Here is a 13,458-nt window from a genome sequence, read left to right on the forward strand (position 1 = left end):
ACAACCTGAATAATATTTTAAAAACAGATCTCAGAATATGATATTCCCCTGCTTAAAACACTCCAGTGGCTGTACTTAGCATGAAACCAAACTCCTTACTTAGTCTGCAAAGTTCTGGGTGACCTTGCTCCTGCCAACCTACCTACTCTCATTTACCAGGCTCCAACCATTCTGAGCTTCTGTAGCTCCATGAACAGGAAAAACTCTTTTCTGACTGAAAGCTTTTTACCTGCTGCTTGCTTCTACCTTCAGATCCTCATATGGCTTGCTCCTTCCTGTACTTCCTGTATCAGCTCAAATATCACATCATTTTCAACATAGTGTTCAAGTATTATATTAATGTCCCATAATGTTACCACTCCCTATTATTGAACATTTTGATTGTTTCCAATTTTTTACTATGATAAACACTAAAATGCTAGGTTAAAGGGAATGAACCTTAACTTTTTTTATCATTTTTAAAATTAATTTTTATTTTTCAAATACAGTTGACATACAATATCATTTTATACTAGTTTCAGGTGTGCAGCATAGTGGATAGACACACACACACACATATATATATATATATATTTTTTTTACACATATCCACATATCCATATATATATATATATATTTTTTTTTTTTACAAAGTGATTCCTCCCACCTCATTAGTTTTGTACCCATCTAGCACCATTCATTGTTACTACAATATTGTTGACTATGTTCCCTATGCTGCACTTTACATCCCCATGACTACTTTGTAACTACCAATTTGTTTTTCTTTATTCCTTCACCTTTTTCACCCAGGCCCCAACTTCCCTCCCATCTGGTAATCATCAGTTTGTTCTCTGTATCTATGAATCTGTTTCTGTTTTGTTTGTTTATTTAGTTTGTTCTTTAAATTCCACATATAACTGAAACCATATGGTATTTGTCTTTCTCTGTCTTATTTCCCTTAGTATAAAATCCTCCAGGTCCATCCATGTTGTCACAAATGGTAAGATTTCATTCTTTTTTATGGCCAAGTAATTAAAGGGAATGAACCTTAATTTAAAAAAAATTAATAATTAAAACATATCATTGTACAAAATTTAAAAAGTACAAAGATATTAGAGGGAAAAAAAATAATGACTTTTCTACCTCTGTTGCCCAGTGTTTATACTCAGGAAACTCTTTGCTACAACTAAAATGGCTTAAACAATACACTTGCTGATATAACAAAAGATCCAGAGATAAATGATTCCGCGTTAATAAATTCAGCAATTCAATGATATTTGAGTTCCTCCTCAATTTTGTCAGGTTTCCCTGATGATCTCAATATGGCTGCCACAACTCAAAGAATCATGATCTTTCCCAAATTTACCTAAAAGTCCTGAAGAGCAGTTTCTCTTTCAGTCTCTTTCAAATCAGGGACAAAAACAAGAAGCCTCCAATATACTTCTTATACTTCATTAGCCAAGATTTTTTTCACATAACCATGCTTAAACCAAACATTAGAAAGGAGAATTAATTACCATAATTCGCTTACACCAATCAATATTTACCTCCTGGGGCTAAAAAGATTGGCTTCTCCTAAAGTCACATTTGAACAAAATGTGGGCTCTGTAAGCAAAGGAAGAAGGGGAATAGAAAGGCAATTGGGTAAGTAACCAATTGGTCTGTCAGGCCAGGCCTCACAGTTTCTCTTCCCAGAGGCCACCTTAGTTAGCTGTTTCTTGTGTATTCTCCCAGAAATATGCATATGCAAACATCGTAAACATTTATTTTTCTTTTTTTTTAATTTTTCTTTTTTAAATCTAGAGTTCTGATCAATACATATACAACTGCATGAATATAGAATTCTTATTTTTTATTTTTGTGTTTAAGTATAGTTAGTACACAATATTACATTAGCTATATTAGTTTCAGGTATGCAATATAGTGATTTGAAGTTTTATACTTCGGAACCTCACAAGTGGGGGAGCTTATCTCTCACACTGCACCAACCTCTGGATGGGGGTGAAAGTGGGGGATGTTCTCCTTGTTCCCAAGTACTCTCCCTTTTGAATTCACACCAGCTAGCTCTACCATGCTCCCTTCCTTTATCACCTTCCTAAACTCGCCCCTCATTCGCTGATGACTTTGCTCTCTCGGCACACGTTATGCTTCCCTACCCTAATTCTTGCTATCATTGAACAAGTAGGCACCTCATCCAACAAATTCACATCTCAATTCCCTGATCTTATCTGGTTACCTCACCTTTTCTCCACTTCCACAGAGCCTCCTACTCCCATAGTCACAGAATGGAACATATCATCACTTTAAAATCATTAATTCAAACACATCATGACCTCAACTCCTATGTGTCCTGTTTGTCCTGTCAGCTGTTTCCATACTTTTTCTACCTCATTGGTACCTCCAGTGATCCTTCTTCTTTCTTCCTATGCAAACTTTCCCTCTATCTGGCTTATTTTCTTATTTCAATCATTCTCTTGCCATGACTTTTCTATTCAACCCTCTGTTTAAGGAAAAATATTTGGCCAAAGATCAATGAAAACCCCCTCTCCTTGCCAGGCATCAAATTTATTACTAGACTATTTTATAAGGCTGTGATTGAAAAGTTCAGAACTTTAAGAGACAGACATTATTCAGAAGCATTTTGCAATGAAGACCTCTACTGTCTTTAAAACATTTTTTTTAAAGTTATGTTTCTGGGGGCATAATTTACATACATTAAAAATTATCCTTTAAATGAGTCTATGGTCGGCCGGATGGCTCAGTTGGTTAGAGTGTGAGCTCTGAACAACAGGGTTGCCGGTTCGAATCCCACATGGGCCGGTCAGCTGCGCCCTCCACAACTAGAATGAAGGACAACTACTTGGAGCTGATGGGCCCTGGAGAAACACAGTGTACCCCAATAAAATATATTAAAAAAAAATAAAAAAAATAAATGAGTCTATGAGTTTTGATAAACGTATATAGTCATGTAATCACCATGACAATGAAGATGTAGAATAACACCAGCCACTGGCTGATAGAAATCTAATGAGAGTTACATTTGTAATTTAAGATTTGTAGTATAGCTGCATTTAAAAAAGTAAAAAAGAAACAGGTGAAATTAATTTTTTTTTATAATTTTTTTTTTTTTTTAAGATTTTATTGGGGAAGGGGAACAGGACTTTATTGGGGAACAGTGTGTACCTCCAGGACTTTTTTCCTAGTCAAGTTGTCCTTTCAATCTTAGTTGTGGAGGGCGCAGCTCAGTTCCAGGTCCAGTTGCCGTTGCTAGTTGCAGGGGGCGCTGCCCACCATCCCTTGCGGGAGTCGAGGAATCGAACTGGCAACCTTGTGGTTGAGAGCCCACTGGCCCATGTGGGAATCGAACCGGCAGCCTTCGGAGTTAGGGGCATGGAGCTCTAACCGCCTGAGCCACTGGGCCGGCCCCTGAAATTAATTTTAATAGTATATTTTATTTACCTCAATATATCCAAAATAGTATTATTTTAATATGAAATGAATTGATTTTTTTTCTTTTTTTTTACTAAGTCTTTGAAATTTAGTGTGTATTTTATATTTACAGTGCATCTCAATTCAGATGTTAAATTTCCATATGAAGTACTTTATCTGTTTCATCAAATTTAGACTTGAAAAAGTAGATACACATATCCAAGTTATTCCAAACATACTTAAAAGTTTTCCAAAACTGAATCAATTATTAGTTTTTGAGTTTAAATTTTGACTAATTAAAATTAAACAAAATTAAAAGTTTAATTTCTTGGTTGCATTAATCACGTTTCAGGAGCTCAATAGCCACATGTGGTTAATGCCTACTGTATAGGATGGCTCAGATGACAGCATATGTACATCAGTCCACAAAAGTTCCCTGGTACCCTATTTAGTCAATTGCCTCCCCACACGGTTGCCTGTGGCAATGACTAATCTGATTTTCTTTCATTTAGTTTTTTTGCCTTTCTCATAATATTATGAAAATAGAATGGTTAGCTTATTTCATTTAGCATGATACTTCTGAGAGTCAACCAAGACTTTTTCTTTTCTACGAAAGGTAACCTTAAATAATGAGATGTTGTCCACACTAGTTTCCCAGCCCTCCAGTGATGAGGTTGCTTTCCTTGACCTGTTTCATGTATCTGAGCAGAAGTGGAATAAAGATTATAATAGCTCACTCTATGTCAACACTGTTCTAAGTGCATCCCTATATACCTCTACTTGTTTAATAGTCATGTAATCTTCAATCAGGAAATAGGCACAGAGAAGTTAAGTAGCACGCCCAGCACTAGCACAGCTATTAAAAGGAGGAGTTGGGATTTGAACCTAGGCAGTCTAGCTTTACAGTTCATGCTCTTAACCTCTACTTCCCTCCACCCATCCCTGCCTCATCTCAAGTGATACAGAGGAAAGGAGCTACTCTGGGAGTTGATTTGGTCGCTACCTCTCCACACTTGATGGCCTCCCTCTTGTATGCCCAGGACTGAGAATGATATACAACTTTCCTTTCTTATTTGGACCACTAAGTGGTGCAAGTCTCTCTTCTTTTACAGAGTAGTACAAAATAATGAGCATGCCAAAATTTTCATGACATAGTACAGAGTATAAAGTCTGAGGAAAACGTTATGTTTTTGTTCTCTTTCCTTGGTTATTACATATAAATTATTTCATGAAAATGAAACAGCCCAGGCCTGGCTCACCGGGAGACAACTTATTGATTCCGTATGTTCATAGGTGAAGAAACCACAATCACATGGCATATGGCCAAGAAGCCTTTCTATCTACTGCGGTTGGATTATTTAGAGGTCACCTGGCATGCTGGCAGAATCCCAACCCTCATAGTCACATAGTCACAATTATCAGTATCTACAGGCCTGCAATACTGTTTCTCTAATCCAATCAGTCTGCGTATACCTTTGAACCCTATTTGTTCACAAATATTGACTGCATTTTTCCTCAGAGAAAAAATAGAATCCACAGGCTGAAAATCCTCTCCTTTTTTGGGTGGCTGGTTAGCTCAATTGGTGAGAGGGTGGTGCTGATAACAACAATGTTGCCAGTTCAATCACCGCATGGGCCACTGTGAGCTGCGCCCTCCTTTAAAAAAAAAAAGAAAAAGAAAAAGAAAGAAAGAAAAAAAGAAAATTCTCTCCTTTTCCTCCATATAGTTTATAAATCTACCTCTGCATGTACCTATTCTGCTTTCCATTACAATGAAGGAAATGTTCTTCCTCCAATCAAAGGCTAATCCCTTTAGTGTGCTCTCTGGTTTCTGTCCCATCTAGCTTTCTTAGGGGCTTCACTTCTTCAGGAAAAAATTATTTCTTCTTTCTCCTGTAACTTCAATCTCAATACTAAACATCCCTATGAGTATTTAAGTATATTCTAGTTTCTGGCATCATAAAACAAACAAAAAACTGCCCTTCAACACACAACTTTCAGCACCACCTTTTCTCTCTCCTTCTAATCACAGCCATTTTGTAAGACGGTTATTTACATAATCTCCTCCCAGATTCAATACAATCCCTATTAAAATTCCAATGGACATTTTTGCAGAACTGGACAATGTAATCCTAAAATTCATATGGAATTGTAAGAGACCCTGAAAAACCAAAACAATCTTGAAAAAGAAGAACAAAGTTAGAAGGTTTACGCTTCTCAAAACTTTCTACAAGATGACAGAAATTATAGAGTGTGATACTGGCATAAGGATAGACATCAATAAAATAGAATTTAGAGTTCAGAAATAAACCCATTCATATACGGCCAACTGATTTTTGACAAAGATGCTGAGATCACTCAAGGGAGAAAAAATAGACTTTTTAACAAATGGTTCTGTGACAACTGGATATCCACATGCTAAAGAATGAATTGGACTCTACTCACACCATGTACAAAAATTAATTTAAAATGAATCAATGACCTAAATATAAAGCAAAACTATAAAATTCTCAGAAGAAAACATAGGGGTTAATCTTTATGACCTTTAATTTTTTTTAATCATGTGAAAGCATTTTTTTATTAGTTTCACATGTACAAAACACTGTAATAGTTAGACATTTATCATTTATACCCCTCACAAAGTCATAACCCCCCTCCCCCAAACTACTACCCCTCTGACATCACATACAGCCATTACATTTCCACTCTCTATTCCTTAGGCTGTACTCCACTTCTTGTGAATATATATACATATATATATATATATGTATATATATATATATATATACATATATATGTAAAATTATAGTTGACAATCATTATTATTCCGCTTCAGCTTCAGTTGTACAGTGCAGTGTTCTGGCATCTACACCATCCCTGAGGTGGTCTCCCTAATAAGACAAGGGTCCATCAGATACCCTACAAAATCTTTACATTATTGATTATATTCCCCAAATTGACTTTTGTATCCCCATGGCAATCTTGTCGTTAGCAATTGTGCTTTCTAATCCCCTCACCTTCTCCCTTATCCCCACCCCGCTTCCATCTAGCAACACTCAGTTTTTCCTCTATGTCTCTGAGACTGTTTCTGGTTAGTTCGTTCATTTATTCTATTCTTTAGATTCCACATATAAGTGAGATCATATGGTATTTGTCTTTCTCCGTCTGATTTATTTCACTCAGCATAATGTTCTCTGGGTCCATCCATATCATTGCAAATGGAAAGATTTCGTTCTTCTTTATGGCTGCGTAAAACTCCATTGTATAAACGTACCACAGTTTCTTAATCCAGTAGTCTACCGATGGGGATTTCAGTTGTTTCCATGTCTTGGCTATTGTGAATAGTGCTGCAATAAACATACAAATGCATAGATTTTTTTTCAAATTAGCATTTTGGAATTCCCTGGATAGATATCCAAGAGTGGAATTGCTGGGTCATAAGGTAGTTCCATTGTCAATTTTTTGAGATACCTTCTACAGTGGCTGCACCAATCTGCAATCCCACCAACAGTGCACAAAGGTTCCCTTTTCTCCACATCCTTGCCAGGACTTGTTGTTTGTTGATTTATTGATGATAGCCATTATCACTGGAGTGAGGTAGTATCTCATTATGGTTTTTATTTGCATTTCTCTAATGATTAGTGAGGTTGAGCATTTTTTCATATCTCTGTTTGTCATCTGTATGTCCTCTTTTGAAAAATGTCTCTTCATGTCGTCTGCCCATTTTTTAATTGAACTGTTTGTTTTTTTGGTGTTGAGTTGAATGAGTTTTTTAAATAAATTTTGGATATTAACCCCTTATCAGATATATCATTGGCAAATATGATCTCCTATTCAGTAGGCTCCCTTTTTGTTTTATTGATAGTTTCCTTAGCTGTGAAAAAACTTGTTTGACATAATCCCATATGTTTACTTTTTCTCTTACTTCCCTTGCCTGAGGGATATATCAGTAAAAATATTACTCTGGGTAATGTCTGTAAACTTTCTTCCTATATTTTCTTGTAGGAGTTTTATGCTTTCAGATCTTACATTTAAGTCTTTAATCCATTTTGAATTTATTCTTGTATATGATGTAAGGAGGTGGTCCAGCTTCATTTTTTTTGCATCTGTCTGTCCAGGTTTCCCAGCACCATTTATTGACTAGACTGTCTTTACCCCAATGTAAATTCTTGCTTCCATTGTCATAGATTAAATGACCATATAGGCATGAATTTATTTCTGGGCTCTCTATTCTGTTCCATTGATCTATGTGTTTGTTTTTATGCCAGTACCATGCTGTTTTTATTACTATAGCCTTGTACTATAATTTAATATCAGGTATCGTGATTTTATGACCTTGGATTTGGCAGTAGGTTCTTAGGTATGATACTAAAAGTAGAAGCAACAGATGAAAAAAGATAAGTTTAACTTCAAGAAAAGTCAGCAAGTTTTGTGCATTAAAAGACACTGTTAAGAAGTACAGCATAGGGAATATAGTAAAAAAATATTGTTATAACTATGTATAGTTCCAGGTGGAGGGTATCACTTCGTAAATTATATAAATGTCTAACCACTATGCTGTACACCTGAAACTAATATAAAATAATATTGAATATCAACTGTAATTAAAAAAAGACATTTAAGAAAGTTAAAAGACAAACCACAGAATGAGAAAAAAATTTGCAAATCATATCTCTGATAAGGATCTAGTATGCAGATCTAGAACTCTGAGAACTTAACAATAAAAAGACAACCAAATATAAAATTGGGCAAAGGTGATGGTTGCACGACACTGTGAATGTAGTTAATGTCACAGAATTGTATACTTCAAAAATGGTTAAAACAATCAATTTTATGTTATATTTTACCAAAAAAAAAAAAAATTTGCCAAAAAAGAAGGGGAGGAGGAATCAAAGAACTTGAGTAGACATTTCTCCAAGGAAGATATACAAACAGCCAAAAAGAGTTTCAACATTATTAGTCATTAGGGAAATACAAATCAAAACTACTTGATACCCACTAGGCTAAGTGTAATTCTTTAAAAGGAAAATAACAAGAGTTGAGGAGGATGTGGTACATTGCTTGTCAAAATGTAAACTGGTGTAAACACTGTGAAAACTGGTTGGGAGTTCCTCAAAAAGTTTAGAATGACCACGCGACCCAGAACTCCACTTCTACATAAACACCTAGGAGAATTGAAGAGTTCAAACAAAAATTTGTATTTGACTGTTCACAGTATCATTATTCATAATAGACCAAAATTACAGACAACCCAAATGGTCAATGAATAAATGACAAGTGGTTAAAAGGTGGTATTTCCCATTTAAAGGAATTGTTTTAGCTATAGAATGGAATGAAGTACCGATACATGGAATGAAGTACTGATACATACAACATGAATCTTGAAAACTATATGGTAAGTTATAGAAGCAAGACACAAGAGGCCATATATATCATATGATACTATTACTGTGAAATGTCTAGGACTGGCAAATCCATAGACACAGAAAGCAGATCAGTGGTTGCCAGAGGTTGGAGGGGGTATGGATTAAGGAGTGACACCATAGCAGATACAGGTTTCTTTTAGGAGTGGACATGATACAGGTTGTATGACCTTATGAATATACTAAAAGCCACTCAATTGTACAATATAAAATATTTAAAAGTTAATTATTCACATGATAAGTGAATTTAATTTCAATTTTTAAAACAATGTTGGGAAGATAACAGGTATATTCATTCTTCCAAGTACTTGCAGTAGGGGGGAAAAAAAGAGTGAAGGAGAAAAAACACAAAATGGCGGCCGGGTTCATTGGATCACGTGACTGCCGATTCTTTCCTTCCCTCCCTTCGGCAGACCTTTGCCGCAGAGCTTGCGCACGGATACAGCCCGGCTCATTGTTATGCGAAGCCAAGGTAACCCTTCTTAGGCGCGCTCTAGTTCTACCCGCGTAGTGAAAGGGATGAGCGTACTGAAGGCAAGCTGGGGAGCGCGCACGTAGAACGTCTACCCGTACGCGCCGCTCCTCGGAGGGATTGGGAGGGGAGAGGCGTGGAGGAAGAGGGGGAAATTGGCGCATGCGCCTAAGGCTGACGGGTTTGAAATGGCTTCAGTGGTAGTTGCGACCCGATTCAGGTGAAGGTCTGGTCCTCGTGGTTGGAGCGGCGGCAGCGGAGCCGGGGTTCTTAACGTCCTATCGGATCCGCATAAGGGCCAGGAGCGACCGTTTTGGTAGCACGGCGTCCGTAGGCTGGCGACGGTGGGGTTCTCGTGGGACTGGGGCGGGAGGGACGCGGTCCCTTTTGTGCGGGTCGGAGCAGGCCCTGCGCGACCGGCCCCTCCCCCACCCCTCGCTTTTTTCCAGCGGCCCCTAGGTTGGGCCCTGCGCCCCTCCGCCTCGGTGTGGCGGCCCCGGATGGATTGCTGTCCGCCTCCCCTTGTTCCCCGGCCGCTGTGGTTTTAGTCCCCTGGCCTCCGGCCCGGGGCGTCGGGGCGGCTCGCGGCGGCGTGGGTTTTGGGAGATGGAGGCTTTCTCCGTCCGTCCCAGGGGTTAAGGGTTCCAGGGTTCTAAGTATCCTCCCCTTGGCCCTTCGCTCAGTCTCTTGGGACGGAGGATTCCGCCTTCACTGGTCTGCGGCCCGTGAGGAACTGGGGCTGGAGGAAGATGGATGGCAGAGCTCTGGCCCCTCCGAGTCGCGGGGAAAGGAGGGGGTACGCGGGCTAAGATCTTCGCCTTTTCGGGCTTGTTTTTTGGGGGAGGGGGTCTTCGCTATGCTTCTTTAAAGGGCAGGGCATCCGTTATTTTAACTGCCTTTCCCGTCGAGGGAGGGGAGAGAAAAGAAAGCCCCCGTTTCTTCCCTACTTGAGATAGTATGGAGATGTTCGTTATTTAAATGATATTCTTAAATACTTTTATTCAGTGTCTCCTAATTTCTATGATTGGTCTCATCACTTTTCAGTCCCCAACTCATTGCCAAAAGAAACACGCAGGCTGTGTATTTCCTTTGAACTTAAAGCTGTGTTCTTACTGTTAAGAATTGGGTATACAACAGCAGATGGTCTTCTGTTTAAATGTGACAGTTTGTAGTCACAGAAAGAAGTGCGTTTTTTGTAAGTCTACCCCTAATGTCATATATTGAAGTTGGATACTTTTGATAAATTACCTGATGTAAAATTTTTTGCTGCATATCAGGACATCCATATACCCCATGTTATTTATACTTAGATCTGTGAAGATGTCCTTGACAAATTAAATATTTCTTTTGTGATATTTATAGTTTGGTTGAACTTATAATGTGGATCCTTTCTTAATAGATCGCTGCTGTAGAAGACAAATAAGCGAAGGCTTTTTTCCCCCCTTTAATCATGGCTCAGTTTGGAGGACAGAAGAATCCGCCATGGGCTACTCAGTTTACAGCCACTGCGGTATCTCAGCCAGGTCAGACTACTGAACACATTGTACTGTAAGGGGAGGGGGCGTGTTATAACCATGTGAGTTAGGCTGTGCATAATGCTGTAAAATGTTTGCAAGTGATGTATCCTGGTTTTGTCTGTGAAGCTCGTTTTAAAAATTCATGGATCAATTAGGAAAAAGTCACTTTTACACAGCAGTTTTCAACGGTTTTATAGTTTTTCAAACATGAAATTGATTAACTTTTAATGATTTAATTGTTAGAAGTTAGCAGCCACTCATTCATTAAATAGAGATTACCTCATTTGGCATATGAAGGTGTCAGTATTCAAAAGTTACAGTCGATCCTTGAACAATGGGGTGGGTTAGGGGTATGAAACCCCTTCCCCACCAGTGGAAAATCCCTGTACTAATTTTGACTCCCCCAAAACTTTAACTTCACTACTAATAGCCTACTGTGTGGAAGCCTTACTGATAACATAAACAGTTGATTAACACATTTTGTATGGTATATGTATTATATATTGTAATTTTACAATAAAGTAAGCTGGAGAGAAGAAATATTAAAATCATAAGAGAAAACATTTACAGTACTGTACATATTTGTTGAAAAAATCTGCATGTAAGTGTGCCTACACACTTTAAACCCATGTTCAAGGCTCAACTGTATTTAAAAATAAATGTATTAAAAATTCATACTTTGAAAAATTGTACATGACTGGTTTTCAGTTGTTTAAATTTAAAGTAGAAAAACCAAGTCTAAAGAATTTATCACTAAAAGAAAAAGATAAAAGGAGCAAATGAAGATTTACATTTTCAAAATAAAGTCAACAAAAAATGTCATTGAAAATGTTTGTTTTAATAAATTTCTTCCCATTGGTCTTAGGAAGAATATTTTGCTATTTCTTGACTTATAAGTTTCCCAAGGGATTCTACAGAATGAAAATTTGAGCTTGAATACCCAGAAAAGTTGCTGCTTACTCTGTTATTTTGTATTTTTACTTATGACTTATCTAATACTAGTTTTTTTGCTGTGTTTTACTTGAAATATTTATTTTGTAATTTGAGGTTAGTTGCAGAGATATTGTGATCTTCTAACTTGGGTGTTCTAAAATTTGATGGATGTGACTTACCTAGTTATGTAGGTGACCTTTGTCGTTAAAGAAATGGATACTGTAGGGTTTTTATTTTACTTACTCTTGATTTGGGGGGATTAAATGATCAACAATTATTTCTGCAGGCAACAGAAAATAATATGAAATAATAGTTATACATGATATTTAATTCAGATCCAAATATTTCTCCTCTGTGTTAAATAATGGGAAATCTGGTATTGACTTAGTTTTGATGAAATAGTACTTAGCAACTAGTCTTTGTCCAGAAGCAAGTACTGGTATTTTGGTAAAGTGAGCATGTTTCACCTTGCTTTTTCTACGTATAATTAGTTTTACTTGTAAATTCATCTGTATTGTTCCAGTACATAACTGTCATGGTGGAATTCTATTGTCTAGCTCTTAACATTTGTATTATAATTACTTAAATGTATATTATACTCATCATTTTTAAGACTGAGCAAAGAGCCATCAAAGGTTTATAAAACTTGTCAAAGTCAGTAGTAAATACAGGTCTCCCTTTTTACACTTGGCAGTGGAGTCCAAATGTAAATAACGGGATTTGTGTAAACGGCTTGTTGTATTTGTGCTGTAGGAAGTTACTTGTGGATTTTCTTGGAACTATATAGTTAACCAGAGTTTTGCAAAATACAAAATTTTTTTGACGCATCATAACTTCAGTAAGTAGGCAAGTGTTTTGTTAGCAGGTACACTTAGCTTTCTTATAAAAATCCTGATGTAGGTTCAAAATGGCTCTCTCTGGTGACATTGCTCGTTGCTTTTATTATAATATTTAATTTCTAGGTGCTGTATTTTAGGCTACTTCCTGAAAGCTTGATATTTTCTTGCCTTCATTTTAAAGCATTTATGACTAATTATTATCTTATTAGAGTTGATTGTCAGGGCCAAGCAAATTTCTGTCAAAGTTAAAATTTGTTTCAATTCTGAGGCAATTAAAATGTTTTATTTACACCTCATCTCAAGAGAACATTTCAAAGTATAAACACCTTAAGTTTTTTTCCTGGCAGCTTCAATATAATTTGAGAACAAATTTCAACAAAGGATGTTAAAAGGACTTAATTAGGGAAATAAATGTGTAGGTGCCAGGTTAACTTTATTAAAAAAATAAAATGCACCCATTGAAATATGTCAGATATATTAGTATCAGAATCCACTGTCATAAATCAAATAATCATACACAGAAAAAGGTTGACAGTAATTCAACCCCATTGAAATATTTTGATCTTTGTGTCTATATTTCTGACTCATTTTCTTTTGAAAGTAATATAAAAATGATCACTATTTCCTTTTTGTATATCACATAACATGGTTTTGCTCAGTTAATGGCTTTTCTGTTCCATTTTCTAGCAAGATTATTTTGCGTTTGTACTATAAAATTCTCAGTTAACGGTGATGTGAAAATTTCAGTGCATTCACACAGATGACATATTTCAAATAATTAAAAACTTAAGTAAAGGCGCACACACACACTAGCTGTTTATTGCTGAAATCTGTTGTAAAATTGAAGATCAGTATTTGAATTGTTT

At 36.7% G+C, this 13,458-nt stretch overlaps 1 protein-coding gene across 4 annotated transcripts in view; it reads left to right on the plus strand.

The window, feature by feature from the left end:
• The first annotated feature begins 9,454 nt into the window (after positions 1 to 9,454).
• Positions 9,455 to 13,458, plus strand: part of CCAR1 (cell division cycle and apoptosis regulator 1) — a 47,320-nt gene continuing 43,316 nt past the window's right edge. The window contains exons 1-3 of one of the 4 annotated variants that reach the window (XM_033130643.1): positions 9,455 to 9,619; positions 9,987 to 10,099; positions 10,703 to 10,826. In XM_033130643.1, coding sequence (XP_032986534.1) covers positions 10,754 to 10,826 — 73 coding nt within the window. In that variant the 5' untranslated portion in view covers positions 9,455 to 9,619; positions 9,987 to 10,099; positions 10,703 to 10,753. Of the gene's footprint in view, positions 9,648 to 9,986; positions 10,100 to 10,702; positions 10,827 to 13,458 lie in introns of all 4 variants that reach the window. The other 3 variants (XM_033130644.1, XM_033130641.1, XM_033130642.1) reach the window with 3 other exon arrangements.

This window comes from Rhinolophus ferrumequinum, chromosome 16 (genome assembly GCF_004115265.2).
Source record: "Rhinolophus ferrumequinum isolate MPI-CBG mRhiFer1 chromosome 16, mRhiFer1_v1.p, whole genome shotgun sequence".
In the NCBI taxonomy this organism is placed as follows: domain Eukaryota; kingdom Metazoa; phylum Chordata; class Mammalia; order Chiroptera; family Rhinolophidae; genus Rhinolophus; species Rhinolophus ferrumequinum.